Genomic DNA, 24,218 nt, shown 5'->3' on the forward strand with positions numbered 1-24,218 from the left:
GTTCTGTGTTAGGGTAAGTGCTGAGTGGTTCAAAGGCACTGATAGGAAACACCCAACAGAGTTTTCTTGGGGGCTGGGGATAACAGTATGCCTTCATGCATATGGAGAGGGCTGTGTTAGCAGAATTTACATGACACACAACTCACTGTCACTCCTTCAGAACGTCCATCTTTATTTCAGAGCATGAGGAGCGTGTTTTTCAGGTACTCTGAGCCATCTTTGTCAGTGTTATTCTAGTCCCCGCTGTGGTTCATTGGGCTATTGCTATCTGAATCCTGACTATGTGTGGCGGGCTTTGTAGGTATAGATAAATAAAGTTGTATTAGATAATAACCTGTATTCCTTTTCTGTGGCTGCTAGAGCAAATTCCCACAAACTAGGTGACCTAGAGCAAGAGAAATTTGTTCTCTCAGTTCCGGAGGCCAGAGTCTGAAAGCAATGTCACTGGACCAACACCACAATGTCAGCAGGTGCCAGCTCCTTCTGGTGGCTCTGGGGGAGAACCACTTCCTTGCCTCTTCCAGATTCTGCTGGAATTCTGGCAGCTTCTGCTGGTGCTCAGGGGCTTGTGGCCCCATCACTCGAATCTCTGTCTTCACGTCACCTTCTCCTGTGTATGTGTGTGAGCATCTCCCATTGCCTCTCTCTTACAAGGACCTTGTGATGGCATGTAGCACTCCCTCAGTTAATCCAGAATAGCCTCCTATCTCAAGATCCTGAAATCACATCTGCAAAGTGTGTGTGTGCATGTGTGGATGTAGATAAATATCTTTTGCTAGTCAGTTAGCGTCCAGCTAACTGAGTGTCCTTAAGGGTCTAGATGACCTTCTCCGAAGTGGAGAAGCATGGCCCTCAGCTGTTAACTATTGTTTGATGCCCACTGTCCCTCTATGTGCCTCAGCCCAGCACCTCAGGCCTGTTTCTCGTGTCTCCTGCCTGTGGTGCCATCACTTGGGTGGTGACTGAGAAGTCACAGCTCACTCACTCCCTCCTCTCCAAACAGGAAACTTCTCTAATTCTTAGTTGCTCGAACCCCAAAGTACACAGCAACACAGAGCCCAGCCCCAAGGCTCCCTTAATATAGTGAGTGGCTTTCTCTGGGTGCTGGACCCTTGACCTCTGAGGCTCTCTGGTGCCAGAAAGTCTGTAGTGACAGGATTTTAGGAGCCTCCATCCCAGAGCTGCTCATGCTCCTCTGGTAAACAGTCGTTCTTATCCTAGACACTGGGATGGTCCCCTATCAGGCAGGACGTTCACCGAGCCCACTCAGGGAAACAACTGCTCATCTGCCAGGCCCTAGGAAAATCACCCAACTGTATTAAGGCTGCAAAATCAGTGGCCAAGAGCTCTGCAGCTTGGCTTCAGGATTATTATTGCGACTAAAGACTCAGCCCCCTTTGGAAACAATTGTGGAATGAGTTCAATCATAAGCAATCTGGGCCTGCCATCAGAAAAGGCAAGCTCACACCAACATGTCTTTCTCTGGTGAGCCTGGACATGCCCAGCTTCTGAAGCTCCAAAATGAGAGTTGACCCGACTAAAACAGACACTTTGAGATCGAGTTCCTAGACTTCCATTACTAAAGGTCTTCATTTTTTTCATTCCCTTCCTTGCTTGCTCCCATTCTAGCAAAATCTATCATGGTACAAATGATACAACATTGTGGTGTAACGTACAACTGAGTCGAAGACGAAGAAGTGTACGTTTTATAATGAGAAAACCTACAAAGTGGCTACTGTGGGTGTGAATAATCTCCACATGACAAATCTCTTAGGGAGGATTTCAGAGAGAGTACGCTGATTTTTTGGGGGGACTGTTTGCATTGTTCCTAATTTTATTCCATCAGCTCTGCCAAACCTCATTTACTTTGCCACTTGGTGTGGCAGGTTGCTTGAGCCCAAGACTGGGAGTGAAGTTACATGTTCTATTCCAATCTCACTTAGAGAGTGATCTACACTGCTAGAAAAGTCACAGACTCTTTTTTGTTTAGTCCTTCCCTCCATTAAATACACATTATAGTAAATTATTGATACAGGTCTCCTGAAAATGGAAAATGGAAGAGATCAGGGCTCCGTGAAGGGTTTAGATTGTTTGAGAGCAATGTAATGCAACATATTACTTGTATTCAAAGACATCATATTAATTGTAGACATAAAGATTGACTAATAAAATTACATTATTCTAAATAAAACCCAGTAAGGGGGATGGGAGAAATAGGTGATGGGGATTAAGGAGGGCACTTGTTGTGATGAGCACTGTGTGTTGTATGGAAGTGTTGAATCACTAAATTCTACACCTGAAACTAATATTACCCTGTTAACTAACTGTAATGTAAACTAACTGTAGTTAACTAACTGTAATTTAAATAAAAACAAACAAAAAGAAGCATATTGGAAAAAAATAAAACATAGTAAAAAGAACATTATACTTTCACTGCAGGGATAAGGAAAAATGTAAATTTATGGGGGAAAATATGTGAAAAATATTGGGGTTTCCAAAATAATTAAATGACAGATTTCTCTTTCAAGGACTCTTACATCTAATAACATTTTGGCTTATATAGGGAGTATAAATAAGCAAAAGGAATGCATTTGCTTTTGAAAATGAAATTAATCAGAGCTTGCCCATTTTGCTTCTTCTCCTAATAAGTAGAAGGATCAAGGGGCACCTGGGTGGCTCAGTCAGTTAAGCGTCTGCTTTCAGCCTGGGTCATGATCTCAGGATCCTGAGCTAGGGTCCCGCATCAGGCTCCCTGCTCAGCAGGAAGCCTGCTTCTCTCTCTGCCAGCCACTCCTGCTTGTGCACTCTCTCTCTGACGAATAAATAAATAAAAACAATTTTTTAAAAGAAGGATCGAGAAGTCTTTATTGGTTCCTGATTTCCTCTCTATGAATGACTTAGCCTTTTCTTGCCCCATTCTACTATCACATATAACTTGTATCTCAGAGCAGAGTTTAACAGCTTGAGTTCTGGGGTCAGTATCTCTGGGTTCAAATTCCAGATCTACCCTTCTTAGTGATATGGCCTTGGGCAAGTTTCTTATAACCCTTCTGGACTTCAGTACCCTCATCTATAAACATCCCTTAGACTGTTGCAGTGCATATTAGTGCTCAGATCTTAGAAAGCTCTCAACAAATCTTAGCTACTGATATTACTTTCTTTTAATATATGAACTGCTGTTTCTTGTGTTAGACTGATTTATGTTTGTTTCCATCTCTCCCACTAAGTTGTAAGAGGGGACTGTGTCTTCTTCACCTTTTTCTCTCTCCCATGTGTTTACTATAATGCATTATACATGGTAGAGACCTGGTGAATATTTGTAGAATTGAATTTTCTCAAGCGTTTGGAAAATCTATGCACAAAATCCTATGAAGTTTCCAATGAAGTATCAGAAATCTAGTATATTGCAAAACCCTATTTTAAAGGGAAAAATATCACCTTAAAGACTACAGTTGAATCATTCCTCCCTCTTGCTGTCCTCAGGCTCAACCTTAAATCAGGTTTCACTCATCTGTTGTTTGTACTTTGGTCTCTAGACATTGCCTGTCAGCCCATCCTGTACTACTCACAACACCAGAGCTGATTCTCCCGGAGAGGCTTACACCAAATCATGTCTTCCTGCATAACGTGTGGAGTGTTCCACACCAGTCCTCCACTTCGGTTCTTAGAACCCAAGAGTTATGACCTCCGAGCTCTCTTAGGACCCAGTTTCTGTCTCATGTGAAATGGGATTTGTAAGGTTTAGCTTCCATGAGTCTAATTCTACTGATCACATAAATAAATAATAAATTGTGTAATTCTGTTAAATGAGTTTGAAAGCCCTTCCGGCTACCCACTTTAAGCAGTAATATTTGCTAAGAGATTTTTTTTTCTTAATGTTCCCTGAAGGCATCTGGTTGAAACTCCTAAGCAACTGGAGCGGGTGAGGCATTGTAGTAACAATGGATTTGCTGCATAATACTTGGGCCTAAGAAATGTCACATTCCCTTATTTGTTCAAAATCAAATTATATCTGGTCCGGTTGTGAGCTTTATTTTTTTGATCCTAGTCAGGTTTGGGGAATTCTTTCCCCTTCCTGAGGGTCAAGCAGGAGGGTATTTTCACAATTAAGGGCATTAGGCAATAGGTGTTTTTGATCACAGTTAATGCTCCCCCCATCCAAGTTCTGCAGGTGGGCAGCTCTAGCCCCCTTCGACTGAGTAGAGGCATAAGAGCCCATCTAAGCTGGCTCCTCCCTCATTCCTGGTATCCAACTCAGCCTTCATGTGTTTTTGTTGGCTTCCCCCATTAGAGTTCAGCATTTCTACTCAAGAAGAGACTTCGGGTCTCTACCGCTCTTGAAAACCTATCCCTTCTCAGTCTGTCTGCTCCCATCCACCTCCTCTTGCCCTGGTCCTAGAGGTTTGCTCTAGGGCATCTTCCAGGCCAAGCTGTCAAAAAAAGGTCCTACTGTTTCTTCCCTGTGAATACCAGAAGCCTCTGGGATGAAACTGCTTAGGTAAAAAGCATAAGGAAGAGAGAAAAAAATTTGCACTCTGTCCTGAGTCTTACACTATAGGAAAAATAAGATCGAATTTAATATCTCTATAAATTATTCTGCTGTGTGTTTTACTAAAGTCCCTTGCCTTACTACATATTCTCTTTCAGGCCAAACTCAGAAATCTGGGCACAGAGGCCCGTTGCAAGGAGACAGTGGGGCAGGGTCAGCATAAGCAGGATTTGTACCCAGCGTGCATCTGGGGGAAGTTGACAGAATCTTGCTTTTCTGGGACAATAGAAACCTCCAAGGGACTAGACTGTGGCCAATATCTGGATACTCAATGGGGAAACAGAACTTCTTCCATGGGGTGAGTCCTAAAACAACCAAGGGAGACTAGATTCTGGTCTTTCCTGCCTTTTTTGTGATAAGTCTATATTTTAGCCAACATTAAATGTTTGTCTACTCGTATAGGGCCAACAAAGCAGTTCTTGAATAGATCAGTGCCCTTGGAATCCAAGGAACAGTTTTATTTAATGGGCTCATTTTGTTGATAATATATTCAGAGCAAAGATGTTAAGTTTTAAAGTCAATCATCACCATTTTGGCTTATGTTTAGGAGTTGCCATAAATTTAAAAAAGTAAACTAGAAATTATCTAAAGATATATAATTGTATTAGTTTCCATTTTAAGCATTAATACATTGAACTAATAAAGTAGCAGCAAATTCAGGTTCTTAAAATTTTTCTTTTAAAAATTAAGCATACTAGGGGCGCCTGCGTGGCTCAGTCGTTAAGCGTCTGCCTTTGGCCCAGGTCATGATCTCAGGGTCCTGGGATCAGGCCGTGCATCGGGCTCCCCGCTCAGCTGGAAGCCTGCTTTTCCCTCTCCCACCCACCCCTGCTTGTGTTCCCTCTCTCGCTGTCTCTCTCTCTGTCAAATAAATAAATTTTTAAAATCTTAAAAAAAAAAAATCAAGCATACTAGGAGCACTGGGTGTTATACACAACTGATGAATTGTTGAACACTACATCTGAAATTAATGATGTACTATGTGTTGGCTAATTAAATTTAAAAAATTAAGCATACTTATAATCAGAATCTTAGAATTTGCAAATATATTAATTCTAAGAATTAGGACCTAACTTGAGTATAACTGGGAATTTGGGTCAATCAAGCTATGCTCAAATATGCTTCTTTCTTTTTCAGGGTATGGAAAATGCTCTTTATGTTTTATTTTTTAAAAATTGAGGGTTAATTAACATATAATATTGTGTGAGTTTAAGATGTACAGTGTGTTGATTTGATACATTTATATATTGCAGTATGATTACCACTGTAACATTATCTGACACCTCCATCATGTCACATAATTAGTGTTTCTTTTTTTGTGGTGAGAACGTTTACAATCTAGTCTCTTAGCAACTTTGGAGTATATAATACAGTATTGTTGATTATGATCACAATGCTGTGTGTTAGATCTCCAGAACTTATTTATCTCCTAACTGTAAGTCTGTACCCTGCGAGCAACATCTCCTCAATTCCTCCACCCCCTAGCCCTTGGCAGCCACCATTTTACTCTGTTTCTGTGAGTTTGGCTTTTTTAGACTCCACATATAAGTGATATCATATGCTATTTGTCTGTCTCTGTCTGACTTATCTCACTTAGCATAATGCCCTCAAGTTCTATCCCTGTTGTCACAAATGGCAGGACTTTCTTCTTTCCCAAGACTGTACAAGACATCCCCCACAACAGAGAATTATCCTGTCCAAATGTCAATAGCTCTGTTGCTGAGAACTCCTGGTGTTTACCAATGCTAGGGTTTGATCTAAGCCAGACAAAGTTATTTCCTTGACTTTAAAACAGCAGTTGCCAGAACAGAGCATTTGTGTGGCTATGACAACCCCAGGGAGAGTGATGTCAGCAGGTGCCAACAGAAGCCCCGCTATGGCTGGAAAACTGACCTCAGTGCCATGATGTGAGGACATGGGAGGGAATGCAGGTGGAGGAATGGAAATGTGAGATGGTCATAGCCTTTTGAGAACACCTGTGGAGAAAGCTGAGAAATTTCTGGAGGAAATTGTAGTCTGAGCCCTGCATTCTTCTTCTTCTTCTTCTTCTTTTTTTAATAAATTTTAAATCAGTGTGTTTATATCTCAGCCTTGTTTCAGAAGAGCACTCAGTTTCCTTTTGTGAAATAGCTTCTAGGAAACAACTGTTACTCCAGGTTTTTCCAGCCTATTAAAGAGAATAAATAGAAATAAAATAGGCATTTCTATATTTTTCTTTAGGGTTAGAAGCCCATCTTTAGATTATTGTTGAAATATATTCAAATAGTTGACTTCATATTATCAAAGAAATTTCTCAAGAAATTCCACTTCTGTTCATTTGTCAAAGTCATCTCATTTTTATCCTAATTCAAGATAATTCAATCAAAATGTATTTATGAACATGGTCATTAATAATATTAAGGTGTTTAAAGATAATTAGTAACATGCCAGTAAGAGTATAATATTTCACCTGAAAAATGCTTAACAGTTGCCAGACAAATGAGAATCAAGAATTAATTGCATCATAAATGACATTTGCTTTCAAAGAGATTTTTATCTGATGATTTTCTCAGGGCATATTTGTCAATCTAAATATTTTGTGTCTTGGCTAAGAAAATAAGGAAGCAAATGAAAAACACATTTTTAATTTGAAAATCCTTCCTAGAGATTGTTTCTTTTTCCCCATTTTAGAAATTAGTCTTCAGTTTTTTAAACAATAGGATATATATCCAGAATATAGAGAGAACTCTTTTTTTAAAATATTTTATTTATTTATTTGAGAGAGAGAGAGCATGAGAGGGGGGAGGGTCAGAGGGAGAAGCAGACTCCTCACTGAGCAGGGAGCCCGATGCAGGACTCGATCCTGGGACTCCCGGATCATGACCTGAGCTGAAAGCAGTTGCTTAACCAACTGAGCCACCCAGGTGCCCCAGAGAGAACTCTTTAAACAATAGAAAAAAGGCAATCAATCCAAGCACAGATTGGACCAAAGATATTGCTAAAGAGGATAGACATATGGTGAATACGCACAGGAAAAGATGTTCTATATTATTAGGCATTAGGGAAATGTAAATTAAAGTACCATATACCTATTAGAATGATTAAAATAAAAACTGCTGATAATACTAAGTACTGACAAGATGCAGCGCAACTGAATCTCTCATACACTACTTGGAGAATGTAAATGGTAGAGCCACTCTGAAAAAGTTTGGCAGTTTCTTTAAAAGTTAAACATGGAGTTACCATCTGACTATATAATCACATTCCTGGGTATTTATCCTAGAGAAATGAAAATTTATGTTCATATGAAAGCCTATAGATAAATGTTCATAGCATCTTTATTTGCAATAGCTCCAAAATGGAAACAACCTAAATGTCTTTCAATGGGTGGCTAGATAAACAAACTGTGGTAATCCATACAATAGAACACTATTTAGCAATAAAAAAGACACATTATTAATAAGCAAATAACTGGATGAGTCTCAGGGACACTGTAATGAGTTAAAAAAGCCAATCTCAGAAAACTACATTCTGTATGATTCCATTTATATAACATTCTGGAAGTGACAAAGTTATAATTGTGAAGAATAAAGCAGTAGTTGCTAGGAATCGATTAGGATTGGGGGTGGATGGGAAGGCAACTATAAAAGGGTAGCATGAAGCATACTTCTTGGTGGTGACAGAACAGCTCTATATCCTGTTAGTGTGTTTACATTAATCTATACATATCATAAAATTTCACAGAACTATGCCACATAAAAAAGAATAGTGCAAAATTGTTAAAATCTGACTAAGTCTAGATTATCAATAGTATTGTACCAATATCAGTTTCTTGGCTTTTATAATGTTATGTAAGATGTTATCATTGGGGAAATCTGGGTGAAGTGTACATGGGAATGATCTGTATTATTTTTGAAATTTCTTGTAAATCTAAAATTGTTTCAAATAAAAAGTTGAAAAAAAACCCCAGGAGTTAATTCAAAATCTGGTTACAAAATGACTTTGTCAATTGGTTCCCACACTCTTCTCCTACACACCTTCCTCTGACCTTAGAATTCTTCTCTAGGAAAGAATTAAAGAACTGTCTGGGGTGAATCAAGGCTCCTATGGTAGATATTATTAAGCTCTCTACATTTAGGAGCCTTCTGCCTATTCAGTCTAACATGGAGCTTTCCCTAGTGGGAAAGTGAAATACATATGCAGCAGAAAAGAAAACCTACACCAGTTATCTTGAAATAGAAAACATAAAATATAAATATAAAAGAACAACCAAACATCACTATATATATATAAAGAAAATCCACAGTTTAAAAGACCAAGAAAAAGAAATAGAAAGTAACTGGTAATTTAGAGAACAAAAGAAAAATTTGAATCTGTGAACTCTATTTCTTGTCCTTAAAGAGAAGTGAAATCAGAGAGGGAGATGAACCATGAGAGACTATGGACCCCGGGGGAAACAATCTCAGGGTTTCAGAGGGGGTGGGGGTAAGGGGAGGGGGTGACAGGATGATGGGTATTGAGGAGGGCACATGCTGTAATGAGCACTGGGTGTTATACTTAACTAATGAATCATTGAACACTGCATCAAAAACTTAATTACTATACAGTGGCTAACTGAACATTAAAAAAAAGATGAACATCAAGAAAACTACATATAAAATTTACAGGTGGCCAAAATCAACTTAATAAAGTAAGAAAATCAGAAGTAAGAAGATAGATTTAATTAAACTTTAAAATTTTATGGTCAAAAAAAGAAATGTGAAGATGTCGTATTCATAAAATAAGTGTTGAGCAATCAGAAAACAAAAAAAGGGAGGACCTGAGTTGCTCAGTTGGTTAAGCATCAGCCTTTGGCTCAGGTCATGATCCCAGGGTCCTGTGATGGAGCCCCCTGTTGGACTCTTTGCTCAGCAGGGAGCCTGCTTTTCCCTCTCCCTCTGCCTGCCACTCCCCCTGCTTGAGCTCTCTCTCTCTCTCTCTGTCAAATAAATAAATAAAATCTTAAAAAAAAAACAGAAGGTCAAGCCAAAATATCAACAAGTTGTATAGTAAGAATTCCAGAAAGAAAAGAATTAAAACAAAACTAAAAGGGTGGGGAAGGGGGTGGGAAATCAAGGGAGAAGAAATAATGAAAGAACTAAGAGAATTTCCCAGAGCTAAAGAACCTTCTTATGGAAGCAATCCACTGAGTGATGAGCAGATCGAATAAAAAAGACGCTCATCAAGATATAACTTCATGAAAATTCAGTACTTTTAAAGATAAGGCATAAAATAGAAACTTCTTCCAAGATTAAAAAAAAATATGGATCACCTGCATAGAAGAAGAAATCAGACTGATGCATTAGACTTTTCAAAAGTAAAATGTTCATAGAAAAATAATTTTAGCCTAGCATTCTCTCCTCTAGTCAATTTAATTAAGTCTAGGAAGAGCATAAAGGCCATTTTCAATACGGAAGGACTCAGAAACTTTAGGTGCCAGGCATCATTTTCATAAATTACTTGAGGGCATAATCCAGCAAGATAGTAGTAGAAACCATGAAAAAGAAATGGGATAGAAAGAATTGGGAACTATCACAGTAGTTAGTGAGACAAAGAAGAGAAACTTTGCATGATAATTGAATAGCAAACCAGGAAATCAAGTAAGTAGACTCTAGGAAGACTGTCTTAAGAAGAAGAAAGAAGTGGTTTCCAAGCATTAGGTATTGTGACTATACATTGTGAGATGTTAGTAAAGACATGATGAAGAAAAACAAAAAACTGTGTGGAAAAATATGTTTGACCATGAAGAAAAAAAAATATCTCAAGATTTTGAGAAACTGAGGAAATCTAAGAAATAACATGATAAAAGGAAGTTGAGAAAAGGGAGAGGTGATATGACTTCTAGAGAATCTTAAGTTGGAAAATTGAAAAGAATAATAGTTTAAGTCTGTTATTTAAAGTTAGAAAAATAATACTAAAGAATTAAAATCAAAGGTAGTAAAACCAGCTTATGTTATTTATTTTTTTACTGAGAAATGATTAAAAGTTTTATTTTATTTGTTAAGTTTTTATTTAAATTCCAGTTACATAACATACTGTATAATATTAGTTTTAGGTGTACAATATAGTGATTCAACACTTCCATACAACACCTGGTACTCATCACAAGTGCCCTCCTTAATTTCCATCACCTTTTTCACTCATCCTCCATCTACCTCCCCTCTGGTAACCATCAGTTTGTTTTCTATAGTTAAGACTCTGAAATTCCATGTTCATGGATAGGAAGAACAAACATTTTAAAAATGTCCATTCAACCCAAAGCAATTGACACATCCAATACCTATCCAAATACCAACAGCATTTTTCACAGAGCTAGAGCAAACAATCCTAAAATTTGTATGGAACCACAAAAGATCCCGATAGCCAAAGCAATCCTGAAAAAGAAAAACAAGGCTGGAGGCATCATGATTCCAGACTTCAAGCTATCTTATAGAGCTGTGGTTGTCAAGACAGCATGGTACTGGCACAAAGACAGACACATAGACCAATGGAACAGAATAGAAAACCCAGAAATGGACCCACAACTCTATGGTCAACTAATCTTTGACGAAGCAGGAAAGACTATCCAATGGAAAAAGGACAGTCACTTCAATGAATGGTATCAGGAAAAGTGAACAGCAACATGCAGAATGAAACTGGACCATTTTCTTAGATCATACACAAAAAGAAATTTAAAAATGGATGAAAGTCCTGGAGGAGAACAAAGGCAGCAACCTTTCTGACCTTGGCCAGAGCAACTTCTTACTAGATATGTTGCTGGAAGCAAGGGAAACAAAAGTAAAAATGAACTATTGGGACTTCATCAATATAAAAATCTTCTGCACAGTGAAGGAAACAATCAACAAAACTAGAGGGTGGCCTATGGAATGGGAGAAGATATTTGCAGATGACATATCTGATAAAGGATTAGTATACAAAATCTATAAAGAATTTATCAAACTCAACACCCAAAAAACAAGTAATCCAGTTAAGAAATGGGCAGAAGACATTTTTCCAAAGAAGACATCAGATGGCTGACAGACACATGAAAAGATGCTCAACATCACTCATCATCAGGTAAATACAAATCAAAACCACAATGAGATACCACCTCACACCTGTCAGAATGGCTAAAATTAACAAGTCAGGAAATGACAGATGTTGGTGAGGATGCGGAGAAAGGGGAACCCTCCTACACTGTTGGTGGGAATGCAAACTGGAGCAGCCACTCTGGAAAACAGTATGGAGATGCCTCAAAAAGTTGAAAATAGAGCTACCATACGATCCAGCAATTGTACTATTAGGTATTTACCTGAAAGATACAAAAATACAGATTCAAAGGGGTACATGCACTCTGATGTTTATAGCAGCATTATCAACAATAGCCAAACTATGGAAAGGTAAAGAAGATGTGGTATACATCTTATATATGTAATGGAATATATATATATATATATAATATATTACTCAGCCATCAACAAGAATGAAATCTTGCCATTTGCAATGATATGGATGGAGCTAGAGTGTATTATGCTAAGCGAAATAAGTCAGAGAAAAACAATTATCATATGACTTCACTCATACGTGGAATTTAGGAAATAAAAGAGCTGAACATATGGGAAAGGAGAGAAAAAAAAGAGGGAAACAAGCCATAAGAGATTCTTTTTTTTAAATTTTATTTTATTATGTTATGTTAATCACCATACATTACATCATTAGTTTTTGATGTAGTGGTCCATGATTCATTGTTTGCATATAACACACAGTACTCCATTCAATACGTGCCATAAGAGATTCTTAACAATAGAAAACAAACAGGGTTGACTGAGGGAGGTGGGTGGAGGATGGGCTAGATGGGCATTAAGGAGGGTACTTGTGATGAGCACTGGGTGTTGTATATAAGTGATGAATCACTAAATTCTACTCCTGAAACCAATATTGCACTGTATGTTAACTAAATAGAATTTAAATAAAAATTTTGAAGAAAGAAAAATACTCTGAAAAACAGTTTACTTTAAAAAGTAGATTGAAGAGACATTTGTACATAAAGTATTGCTATTGTTCACTATGAGGCCTAGTATTAGTTTTTGCAGACATACATATTACTTTGTTGCATAAAATAAAGAAGAAAAGGAAACATTTCACTGTTCATGGTATTTTTAAAACAGCTTTATTGAGGTATCATTGATATCTAAAAACAATGCAAATATTTAAAGTATACAATTTGAAAAGTTGACTTCTATATACCCTCATGGAACCATCACTATAATAAAGATAATGAACATATCCATCATCTCCAAAAGTTTCCTCCTGCCCCTTGCTATCCCTCCCTTCTCCTCCCATCCCTACCAACTATACCCAGGCAGCCACCGATCTACCTTCTGTCATGTCACATTAGTTTTCATTTCCTAGAATGTTATATAAATGGACTCATGTGGTATATACACTTTCTTTGTCTGGCTTATTTCACTAAGGTTAATTACATTGTGATTTATCCATGTTGTAGTGTATATTAATATTCATTCCTTTTTTTAAAGATTTTATTTATTTATTAGAGAGAAAGAGCATGAGCAGGGGGGAAGGGTAGAGGGAGAGGGAGAAGCAGACTCCCCGCTGAGCAGGGAGCCCAATGCGGGACTTGATCCCAGGACTCTGGGATCATGACCCGAACCAAAGGCAGACACTTAACCAACTGAGCCACCCAGGCACCCCATTCCTTTTTTATTGCTGAGTAGTAGTCCATTGTACAGATATATCATAGTTTGTTCATTCACCTAATTGATGGCCATTAGGAGTGTTTTCAGTTTTTGACAATTACGAATACTAGATATTAATGAACAAGTTTTTATATGGACATGATGCTTTCATTTTTCTTAGAAATATTTAGGAATGGAATGGCTAGATTACATAGTAGGTGTATTTTTTGGGGGGGGTATTTTTTTGCTTTTTAAAGAAATTGCCCAAGTGTTTTCCAAAGTGGCTGTACCATTTTATGTCATCATCAGCATGCTTAAGAAGTTCAATTGTTCTACATTTTGCGTATATGCTGAATGGTGAGTTGTTTTCATTTTAGCCATTCTAACAGGTGTGTAGTGGTATCTCACTGTGGTTTTATTTATTTATATTTTAAAGATTTATTTATTTATTTTGAGAGCGAGAGAGCCCACATACAAACAGGGGGAAGGGCAGAGGGAAAGAATCTCAAGCAGACTCCATGCTGAGCAGGGAGCCTGACACAGGGCTTGATCTCATGACCTAATATCATGACCTGAGCTGAAATCAAGAGTTGTATGCTTAACTAACTGAGCCACCCAGGCACCTCCTCACACTTCTTGGTGAAATATCCTTTTTTTTTTTTTTTTTTGCTTTTATTTTATTTTTGTTATGTTAGTCACCATATAGTATTTCATTAGTTTTTGATGTAGAGTTCCATGATTCATTTTTTGTGTATAACACCCAGTGCTCATTGCAGTACGTACTTTTTAATTGGCTTGTTTGTTTTCTTATTCTGGATATATGATTTGTTTTACTTGATGTTCTTTTTTATTGGTATTTTCCTGTGCTTTCTCCTCCTGTACACACTCCAGTAGATAGAAATCAGGATATAATTTAAAAATAAAGCTAAATTGAACCCACTTGGGGTTGATCAATTTGAGCCCCTGAATCTTAGCCACTCCTGCAGACACCTACTGATTGGGGGGAAAGTATTCATTTAGAAAACAGATTGTGGCCCTCCCTGTTTTTACCTCACTCTTGGTCTAGGGTAGAATGTCTTATACGGAGGACTCTTTAGGTCTCTCAATGAAGAAATCCACAGCAGAGATGAAAGGTCTTCTCTAGTAGATCTTGGGTTTGGATGGGGTCAGAGAACCAAGTCTGTGATTGCCTGTCCCGGGGAGCCCCTCCCTGGAAAAGCAGGGTCAGGTCTGAACCTGTGAGCAGGCTGATCAGGAGACAGTAATTGTAATGGCCCCACCTGCCCGACTTGGCAGGAAGTTCATGTTCTTGATTCTCTGCTCATTAATATCAGACAGTTCCCAGATTCAGCTCCTAATGGGCTACGTGCAGTTTTGTGGGTCAAGGCACAGTTGGCTAGTTTGTCTATAATTCCTCATCAAACCTTCCCCGCTCCTGAAATAAGTCAGAGAAAGACATGTATCATATGACCTCGCTGATACGAGGAATTCTTTATCTCAGGAAACAAACTGAGGGTTGCTGGAGTGGTGGGGGGTGGGAAGGATAGGGTGGCTGGGTGATAGACATTGGGGAGGGTATGTGCTATGGTGAGCACTGTGAATTGTGTAAGACTGTTGAATCACAGACCTGTACCTCTGAAACAAATAATAAAATATATGTTAAAAAAAAAAAAAAAAAGAAGATAGCAGGAGGGGAAGAATGAAGGGGGGGAATCGGAGGGGGAGACGAACCATGAGAGACTATGGACTCTGAAAAACAAATTGAGGGTTCTAGAGGGGAGGGGATGGGAGGATGGGTTAGCCTAGTGATGGGTATTGAGGAGGGCACATTCTACATGGAGCACTGGGTGTTATATGCAAACAATGAATGATGGAACGCTACATCAAAAACTAATGATGTAATGTATGGTGATTAACATAACATAATAATAAAAAAAAAACCACACACACACACACACACACAAACCTTCCCTGCTCCTTTTCGTGTTTGTTTGACATGGTAACTTGGGAATATTTCTTACTTCTCAGAAGTTAAGTGCCTGGTGTGGATAATTCTAAAATGTAATTGGAGTCGCCTAATGTTTTATAAACATTATCCTAGGCATATGCAAGTTTAAAACATGGTACGATTTTAATTATTATCAAAAACGTTCTGCACATCTGAGATTAAAGGTTTCCTATGGACATTCCAGCGCCCTCTTCTGGACACCTGAGTTAACCTGACCAGAGCTCAACCCCAAATCCTCTGCCTCCCATCCCTTCCACTCCCCAACCCTGGCACCAACCAAAAATAGCCCTGTTCTTAAAAAACCTTATGTTCTGAGTCAAGAGACAGCACATACATAGGGAAGTTAGTTTCAGCATTTAAAAGACGATGTTAGAGTCATATGGAATTTTTTACAAAACAGTAACAGAAAAGTTTTGATGTGTGTTGTGACAAGTTCAGTAACTGTGGGGAGAACAACAGGAAATAAACTTGCAAATTGGTTTTATCCTGTAAAACCCACAATAAGTGGTTTATGAAAATTGAGCATTTGCCTTGGGTTTGTTAGTTGTGTCACTGATTTCAAAGCCATGGTTTTAAATGACCCCAGAATTTCACTGATGAAATTTAAAAGGACTAACACATAGAAAAACACTTAAGATATTTTGAAAAAGAAGATTCAGGTTCACATTTGACCTCTACCAGTTACTATCTATGTGGCTTAGTCTCTCTGAAATTTAGTATTTTCATCTATAAAAAGAGAATAATCCTTCCTCATGTAAGATATGATATTTGAAAGCACTTGGTAATAGTAAAGAAAATTCTGGTTATCACCCAGATGGAAGATTTCTGTAACTAGTAAAAGCCTGCCTTTTTTTTTTTTTTTTTTTAAGTTAAGAGTTAAAGGAACATATTTCATTCTAAAAACTCCTTGGGATAAATTGGGTTCTGAGTGAGCTGTGATGGCTTGCAACTGCTTACTTGGTCTTGAAGTTAGCACTTCCCTGTGTCTGCAGTCTCCAGTTTAATCTCCTTAATCTGATGGAGACCCAGATTAAAGGAGACAGAGGTCCAGTTTGTGCTCTCTTTTAGTGCTAAGTCCACACCAAGAGGAAATGAAGACAGAATTGCTAAGTCACCTGTTCCCTTCAGAACACTGTGGAATCAAACTGTTTCTTATTCTAGATGTCAGCTCTTGCAGCCTCAGGGTTTCATGCTGTGCATCTCCACTTGACCTCATCACAATTTAATCTGGCTTCGCTTCAGAACCACATAACAAACCACAATGGTCAAAACCCATTTGACAACATCTTAGTTTCTACCAAAACTTGCATCTTTTGTTAAATCAGCATTTTAACCACCAATACGTTTTAGAACACTAGCTACAATATTAGCAAAGGAACAAAATTAGTTTATGCAATTTAAATTTTTTTTTTTTTTTTGCCAGAGGGCGTGTGCTAACTAATACATTGACCCAACTTTTGGAATTTAAACTTGAACTGGAATATCACATAGAATATTTTTCCATTTATGAAGTACTCTCATACACACTATTATCATTTGATTCTTTCAGGAAGAATGGGAGATGATTGCTCTATTTTAGAAGTTTGGAATTGAGAATATGACTTCCTTAAGATCTCACAGCCACTAAAGGTAGACTGGGACTAGAAAGAAAACATTCTGCCAATTTTCCATCAAACTTCATTGCTTCTGGGGGTTGGGGAAGAATAATGACAAGTTCTCAAAAAAGGCACATGATCCACTCATGGATGGGAAGCGAAGACTTGTGCTGGGAAAGATGACCAGGACTCTCCACATCGCTTGGCTCTTCCAGGTCACAATAGCACCCTGAGGACATAGCAGCTGAGTGTCAGCTCATCAAGGAGGATTACCATTGATTTCCCCACTCACTGTGGAGAAGCAGCACAACATAAGATTCAAAGCATGGACTTTAATGTCACAGCGGCCCTGTCCTTGCTCTATTGCCTAGTAGCTTGTATGCTCTGGGGAAAGTCACCTAATCTTTCAAAGTGTGTGTTTCTGTAAAACGCCGAGAAGATTAAATGAGATAATGATGTTAATAAAACCTGGCACAGGGTCTGCCATAGAGATCTTGAGGAACACGGAAGATGGGATGGAAGGAATCTGTAACATTCTGCATAGATAGCTGATGGTTTGAGTTTGCAAAGTTGCATCCCCCTTGTCTGAATACAATCCCACAGATGAGTTTTGTTTGGCTGACAGAGGGATGGCCCACCTAATACCTAGGATGTCGAACAACTCTTCTGAGGCAAACAAAATAAGGCCAGGAGTGCCCTGACTGTGACTGAAAGGTGATGTGCATTTGAATTTTTTCTTTCAGTTTAGTTAGTTTGGGACTTTGTTCCAGCATCTTCTCATAAGTTTAGAGGTATGGTGGACAGCTCCTAAGAAAATCCTTAGCACAAGTATGAGGGAGATAGAGCATAAGAGTGATTATCTGCCAGAGGGGAAGAGAGTGGGGCATTTGTGCCCAATTAGTTATTTCTTCATTTCTTTCAGTTGGCATTCTTTCTTGTAAGTCTTTATCTCATTGTGCTGGGAGACCGTTGCTGCAGCTGTATATAAATATAGCTGAGGGTGAGAAAAGATTTTGTTGTAAAAATTTTTTCATGATTTTTTTTTCAAAATGAATTCAAGAAAAAAGGTTGTGGCTTGGCTGGGGATGAGAATGGAGGGAGAGAAAGAACAGATATATAAACAGAGAATATCATTTTTCCATGTAATGATGGCCGACACTTACGTTCCTACAAAGAATTGTTTGTACCACTCAGGAGTCCTTTCTGCTCATGAATTATGGTTCAATAGTTCAGAAATTAAGTTGCTTTGTCTTGGACCAGACTATAGAAGTTGATCACCTCATGATGCAGATGAATTATAACCTTTTAGAGTTTCTCTCCCTAATAGGTAGCAGTGGTGTTGCAATGCTCACCCAGGCCTTTCTTGAACTCCCAGGAACAGAGCATCAGATGCTGAATTTTCTAAAAAGAGTATAGTCTATATTACCATATAAGACATATCTTTTTGGGGCCTCAGAAAAGGGTAGGTCAATAGTCCTCCCATCCCACCTTTTTATATATATATATATATATATATATATATATATACACTTGCAGAGAGAAGGCATATGGCAAAAGAGAGATGGTATCTGGTGAAGCAGATGTGGAAAGAACTGTTTTTCACTACATTACTATTGACTTCATTGGAACCAGACCTCTTATCATCTGGGCTGAGACAAGAGAAGTGGGTCCTAGACCCATGAATGAAAAGAAGACAAAGTCTGTTCTTTGCTGATCCCATATTTGGATCCGTAGGCTAGCAAGGGCACTTCCCAGGATATCACTCTATAGGGTGCATAAAACATCACTGAGAATGTTTCAGGATGGAGAAAATTTCATCCCTGGAATTCCTTTCAGAGAGAAAATTGTTAACCATTGAGAGGAATACTTTGAGAAGTGGCTTGGCATGGGGGGTGGGTTGAGATAAGATTCCAAAGGGAAATAAATGCCCAAGGAACAAGATATGGTCACTAAACTGCCTTCTAAGAGGAGAGGCTCTGCTTAAGCCAAGCCTGTGTTTTGCTGAGTGGAGTATGCAAGTTTGGAGCCAGAACAGAACTGTGAGGACATTAGAGAGGCTCCCTGTGCCACCAGGCGTCCTCCTTCTCTGCCCTTTCCCTTGGAAGTACTCAGCCAGCCTCCATCCACTTAAATGCCACGAGTGCCTTGGCCACATGACCCCCTGCAGGCAGATGAATCTTGGGTGGCCTTGGCTGCCTTCCCTGTGGGGAGCAGCTCCTGGCCTGAGGCAGCCTGGAAGGGAAGGTGGGCAGGCCGGCCCTCCGTGCTGTAGAAAAAATGAAGGAAGCGGGGCTCAGGGAAATGTGGACTGGACCTGCCCAACTTCCTCTGTTACCCTTCACAGAGCTGCAAGTGGCTCAAAATTAAGTTGCTGAAGGATGAATTGCCAGAATTCTTACTTGAATCCGTCTATGCCCTCTGTGTCGGTAGACACAGGAGAGGCTCCCTTGTGACACACAGCTCATCCATTCACAGTGTGTGAGGAGGGCTGAGAGGGCCGTGTCCTTGTTTGCCGTTGTGGCCATTTCTTCTCTTCCTCCCTCCTGGGGAAGACTTCTAGCATTCTCCCTCCTTTCAGAGCACAGGGCATGTCATAGGAACTGTTTCGCTATTTGCCAATAGTACCGTTCATGCAATCCTCATGTCCATTTGGCCTAGAGGGGAGCTTGGGCAATTATGCTGCACTCCAGTAGCTTCTTACCTATATGGCTTCCCAGACTCGCCTCCCTGAGGGCCCTGAGCTTCCCGCCCATGCAGAGGCTAAGCCATGAGCACCAGGTATCGTTTTCAGGTCTCAGGACTGAGTGCAGAGAACAGTAAATGTTTATCTGATTAGACCTATCTGAGATTTTTGAAACCAAATTTAAATTATTGTAGAATACACCCTCTTTCGTCTAACCAATGTCTTCTTTTTATCCTTTGGCTAATTAAAACACCTGCTACAGAAAACAAAAGGGAAAATAGAATCTTATCCTTGAAAAAAAAAATTAAGATGTATAACCCGGATGTCCGCTCAGACCTACCTGTGGTTTGAGAAAACACAGATTTTAACTGACTTCAGACTGAACTAAAATAATTGCTACTTATATAGCTTTCTTTCAGATAGCTAATCCCGTCTGACAGTAATGTGGTATCATGTTCAGATCAACTTCCTGCTGGAGATACTTTTAATTCAGGGCACCATGTTATAAGAAACTCTGATGACCTGAGGTACATAGAGAGGAGAATGATAAGAATGATTTAAGGGATAGGAAGCCATGTTATATAAAGAAGGTTCAGGAATTAGTTACCTTCGTCTCGGAAAAAGTAACAAGTACTTCAAAGGGAAATGTTAGTTATCTTAAAATATTTGAAAGACAACTAGGTTCATTTTGTCTGTATCAGAAAAGCATAATTATATCTAATAAATAGGGAGTTATAGAGAAATGAGTTTGACTCAGTATAAGGAGGACCATTCCAGCAATTCGTATCCCCTAGAAATGCAGTGTCAAAGAAAGGAGTGAGTTTCCCTACCCTAAAGTCATTCAATCAACAAGTATTTTTTGTGACTAAGTTCCAGGTGCCATTTTTAACACTGAGATGTAGTCATGAATAAACTCCAGAAAAGGCCTGTTAGCCATATGCCTGGTATGTGATAGGAGATCTTCTTATCTGAAGAGGAAAGATAAATTAGTTATTTCTTTTTTTTTTTTAAAGATTTTATTTATTTATTTGAGAGAGAATGAGATAGAGAGAGCATGAGAGGGGGGAGGGTCAGAGGGAGAAGCAGACTCCCTGCTGAGCAGGGAGCCCGATGCGGGACTCAATCCCGGACTCCAGGATCATGACCTGAGCCGAAGGCAGTCGCTTAACCAACTGAGCCACCCAGGCGCCCTAAATTAGTTATTTCTATGGGATTTTTTTCTATTCATTCATTTGAAGAAAACAACAATAACAACAAGCCTATTTATCACTTACCATTAAAATTAGTCCTTTCTGGACAATAATTATTGTCTCTTCTTTTCCCCCAGGGCTAATGAGTTGTTTTTTATTGAATAAAAATTGGTACTAGGAGTGCCTGGGTGGCTCAGTTGGTTAAGCTCCAGACTCTTGGTTTTGGCTCAGGTCATGATCTCAGGGTCTTGAGATTAAGCCCCGAGCCAGGCTCCGTGCTAAGTGGGGAGTCAGCTTGAAGGCTCTCTCCCTCTGCCCCTCCCTTCACTCGTGCATGCTCTCTCTCTGTCAAATAAATAAATAAATCTTAAAACAACAACAACAACAACAACAACAAACCCAGGTGCTCAATTAGCAAACCCAAGAGGAAGGCAGCAATGATAATGAGTTTTTTTATCAGTACCCCCAACAGTCTGCCCTTCCCACTGTTCCAGCCAATCAGTATGTCTTTAACCTTTCTTTTCAAAGAAGGGAATCCAACTTGCTAACTGTAGTTACATATGCAATTAAAAAACTCTTATTAACATAGATATTGTGAAAGATCTTGAGAAATGCCAAGGCACTGTGTTTTTGCGCATTTTGTTCTGTCATTAAAAAAATATGCTTTGTTATCAAAATGTCTTGATCTTCTGGAGGTCACCATTTCATTTTCTGCATGTTCACAAGCTATATTCAAGAATTTAGCAACTTTCCACAATCTGATTTTTTTTTTTTTTAATTAGAACATCTAGAGTCTTTGGTCACCCAAGCTAACTTTATCCTTTAGTGTCTCTAGGTATGAAATTATTTTCCTGAATACTTTTTCCTGAATACTTTTTATTTTATTCATGTCCTTTTATTTAAAAATTTCTATTAAGAATACACTTTAAAAATTTCTTCCAAGCTGTATTTAACAGATTAGCTATATTTTAACTATGGTATAAGATGTTGCTTGAATTTAATTGATACTAGGAAATAATACTTATAGAAATAAAAAAATAAAATGGTGATAAATCCCCTAGGCATATGAAAGACTTTACAAAATCATTAAAAGATGGAGAACTATTCTATGCCACTATCTTCTTTCCATCATTCCCATGGAAGTTTTATCAGTCACTGAATACATTTTCACTTTAAAACTAGGCTTCCAACTCCAAGTATTATATTGTTAATTAAAAGAAGAGATGAGAAAAATTGGGACCATTTATCTGGTATTAGCAGTTTGGATTTTAAAAACTTCCAGAAGGTATTAAAATTCAGTTTTCTAAATCTTACGAGAATTGTCCAGCTTTTATGTTTATTGTCTTTTGTCCCCCATATCAGCTTTCTAAGAGGATGGCACTTTTTCCGTCTTGTCCTGTGCACCCAGGGTCCAGATAAAGAAGAGGACAAATAAATACATTTCACTAACTGAGCCACAGTTATATTCTCTGGGTATTTAAAAAGATGAAGACCACGTGGTTGTTGCTACCCACGGAACACGTGACTCCCTCTTTAGCCCACGATTTTCTCTTCTTAGTCAGAATTAAGCCTCAAGAACCAGTTTTTCTCATTACTTTTAAAATATTTTGAGAGTGGGCGCCTGGGTGGCTCAGTAGTTAAGCATCTGCCTTCGGCTCAGGTCATGATCCCAGGGTCCTGGAATCGAGCCCTGCATCGGGCTCCCTGATCTGTGGGGAGCCTGCTTCTCCCTCTCCCACTCCCCCTGCTTGTGTTCCCTCTCTCGCTGTGTCTCTCTCTGTCAAATAAATAAATAAAATCTTAAAAAAAAAAAAATATTTTGAGAGAGAAATTTGTTACCCAAGTAATTGATAGAAAGAAAATATGGAAGTGTTTGCCCTGATCTCGTTCCACCTCAAACTCTGTGGGAGAAATAGGCTGTGGCCCACGAGCGCTTTAGGTGAGATCTTCGCTCAAGACCGGTTCTTCCCCTCAGCCCTGGGGGCTTGGCGAGGCTCAGTGCCTGAAGTTGGCAAATCGGGAGGAAGGCAAGGCCAGTGGATTACTTTGCCAGCCCTTGAACGAGTAGGAAGTACCCCCTTAGAAAAAGTGATGTTCCACCCTATTGTTGAGAGAGGAGCATAAGGTTGGATTTCGGTGGAGCACAGGGGAAGAGAATGGGCTTTGGGGTCAGACAGGTTTGAGTTCAAATCTTCGCTCTACCATTTATGGATGGTGTGCCCCAAATCTCTGAATCTTGGGCTCCCCTTCTTTACATTGTTCACCGTGTATGCAAGGCATCCGGTACAGCACTTTGCCCATGTTAAGCTTTCCAAATGGATTCTATTGTTATTGTAACACCCAGTCAGAGAATACTGTCAGCGCTGTCTGGATAACCCAACATTCCCGGGTCATTATCTTTGCTGTTCTCCAGAAGCTTAAGGATGCATTTGGGATGTATCAGTGAACAAAACAAAACAAAACAAAACATCACCATTCTCAATGGAACTTAAATGAAGAATCAGAAAGCATAAGAAAACATTCTTAATTTTTTCACAAATCACAGTCTTTTGGTTTTTTTTCACCGGATGACCATTTTCCTAGTTCCAAGCATGTCTGCTTTAAATTCCTTCAACAGCCTTCCAACACGTCTCCTTGCATCCTGCTTCCAACTCCACCCCACATAGAAGCCTGAGTGAATTCATTAAAATCCTAATCTGATCAAATCACTTCTCAATTTAAATCCCTTCCACAGCTTCCAACTGCCCTAGGATACCACCTAATCTCTTAAAACCATACCTTGTTACCTTTTTTTTTTTTTTAAGATTTACTTATTTGAGGGGCACCTGGGTGACTCAGTCGTTAAGCGTCTGCCTTCGGCTCGGGTCATGATCCCTGGGTCCTGGGTTCGAGCCCCGCATCGAGCTCCCTGCTTCGCGGGAAGCCTGCTTCTCCCTCTCCCACTCCCCCTGCTTATGTTCCCTCTCTCGCTGTGTCTCTCTCTGTCAAATAAATAAATAAAATCTTTAAAAAAAAAAAAGATTTACTTATTTGAGAGAGAGAGAGTGAGAGTGCATGTGCATGCCAGAGCACATGCAGTGAGGGAGGAGCAGAAGGAGAGGGAGAGAGAATCTCAAGCACACTCCCTACTGAGGGCGGAGCCCACTTGGGGCTCCATCTCACTCACGATCCTGACACCCTGAGATCACGACCTGAGCTGAAATCAAGAGTCGGACGCTTAACCGACTGCTCCACCCAGGTGCCCCACACCTTCTTACGTGACCCCTTCTTCTTTGCTGGTCTGGAAGAGCAGCACTACCTGCTCCTGTCACCAACCTCTTCCAGCTCCCCTCAGGGGCCTTGCTCTCTTCCTCACACTAGCGCCTTTGTCCTTGTCATTCTTTTTACCTGAAGTCTGCCTCCTTGCTTTCTTTTGTTCTTGCTGTTCTTGCTATTCACCCTTCAGGTGCTGCTTAGAAGTCATTTTCTCAGGGAAGCCTTTTCTTAAGGCTCCTGTGTTA

The 24,218-nt window shown here is 39.3% G+C and overlaps 1 protein-coding gene across 2 annotated transcripts in view; it reads left to right on the forward strand.

Annotated features, from left to right (window-relative positions):
- The window catches only part of FABP12 (fatty acid binding protein 12), a 53,977-nt gene that overhangs the window by 2,698 nt on the left and 27,061 nt on the right, over positions 1–24,218 (forward strand). Inside the window, exon 1 of one of the 2 annotated variants that reach the window (XM_045896318.3) lies at positions 4,216–4,847. The exons of the other annotated variant lie outside the window; for it this stretch is intronic. Coding sequence (XP_045752274.1) covers positions 4,821–4,847 — 27 coding nt within the window. The 5' untranslated portion in view covers positions 4,216–4,820. Of the gene's footprint in view, positions 1–4,215; positions 4,848–24,218 lie in introns of those variants that run through there. 2 annotated transcript variants of the gene reach the window in all.

This window comes from Mirounga angustirostris, unplaced genomic scaffold (genome assembly GCF_029215605.1).
Source record: "Mirounga angustirostris isolate CCGP_5_RB_7025 unplaced genomic scaffold, mMirAng1.0.hap1 SCAF_4, whole genome shotgun sequence".
NCBI classification, from domain to species: domain Eukaryota; kingdom Metazoa; phylum Chordata; class Mammalia; order Carnivora; family Phocidae; genus Mirounga; species Mirounga angustirostris.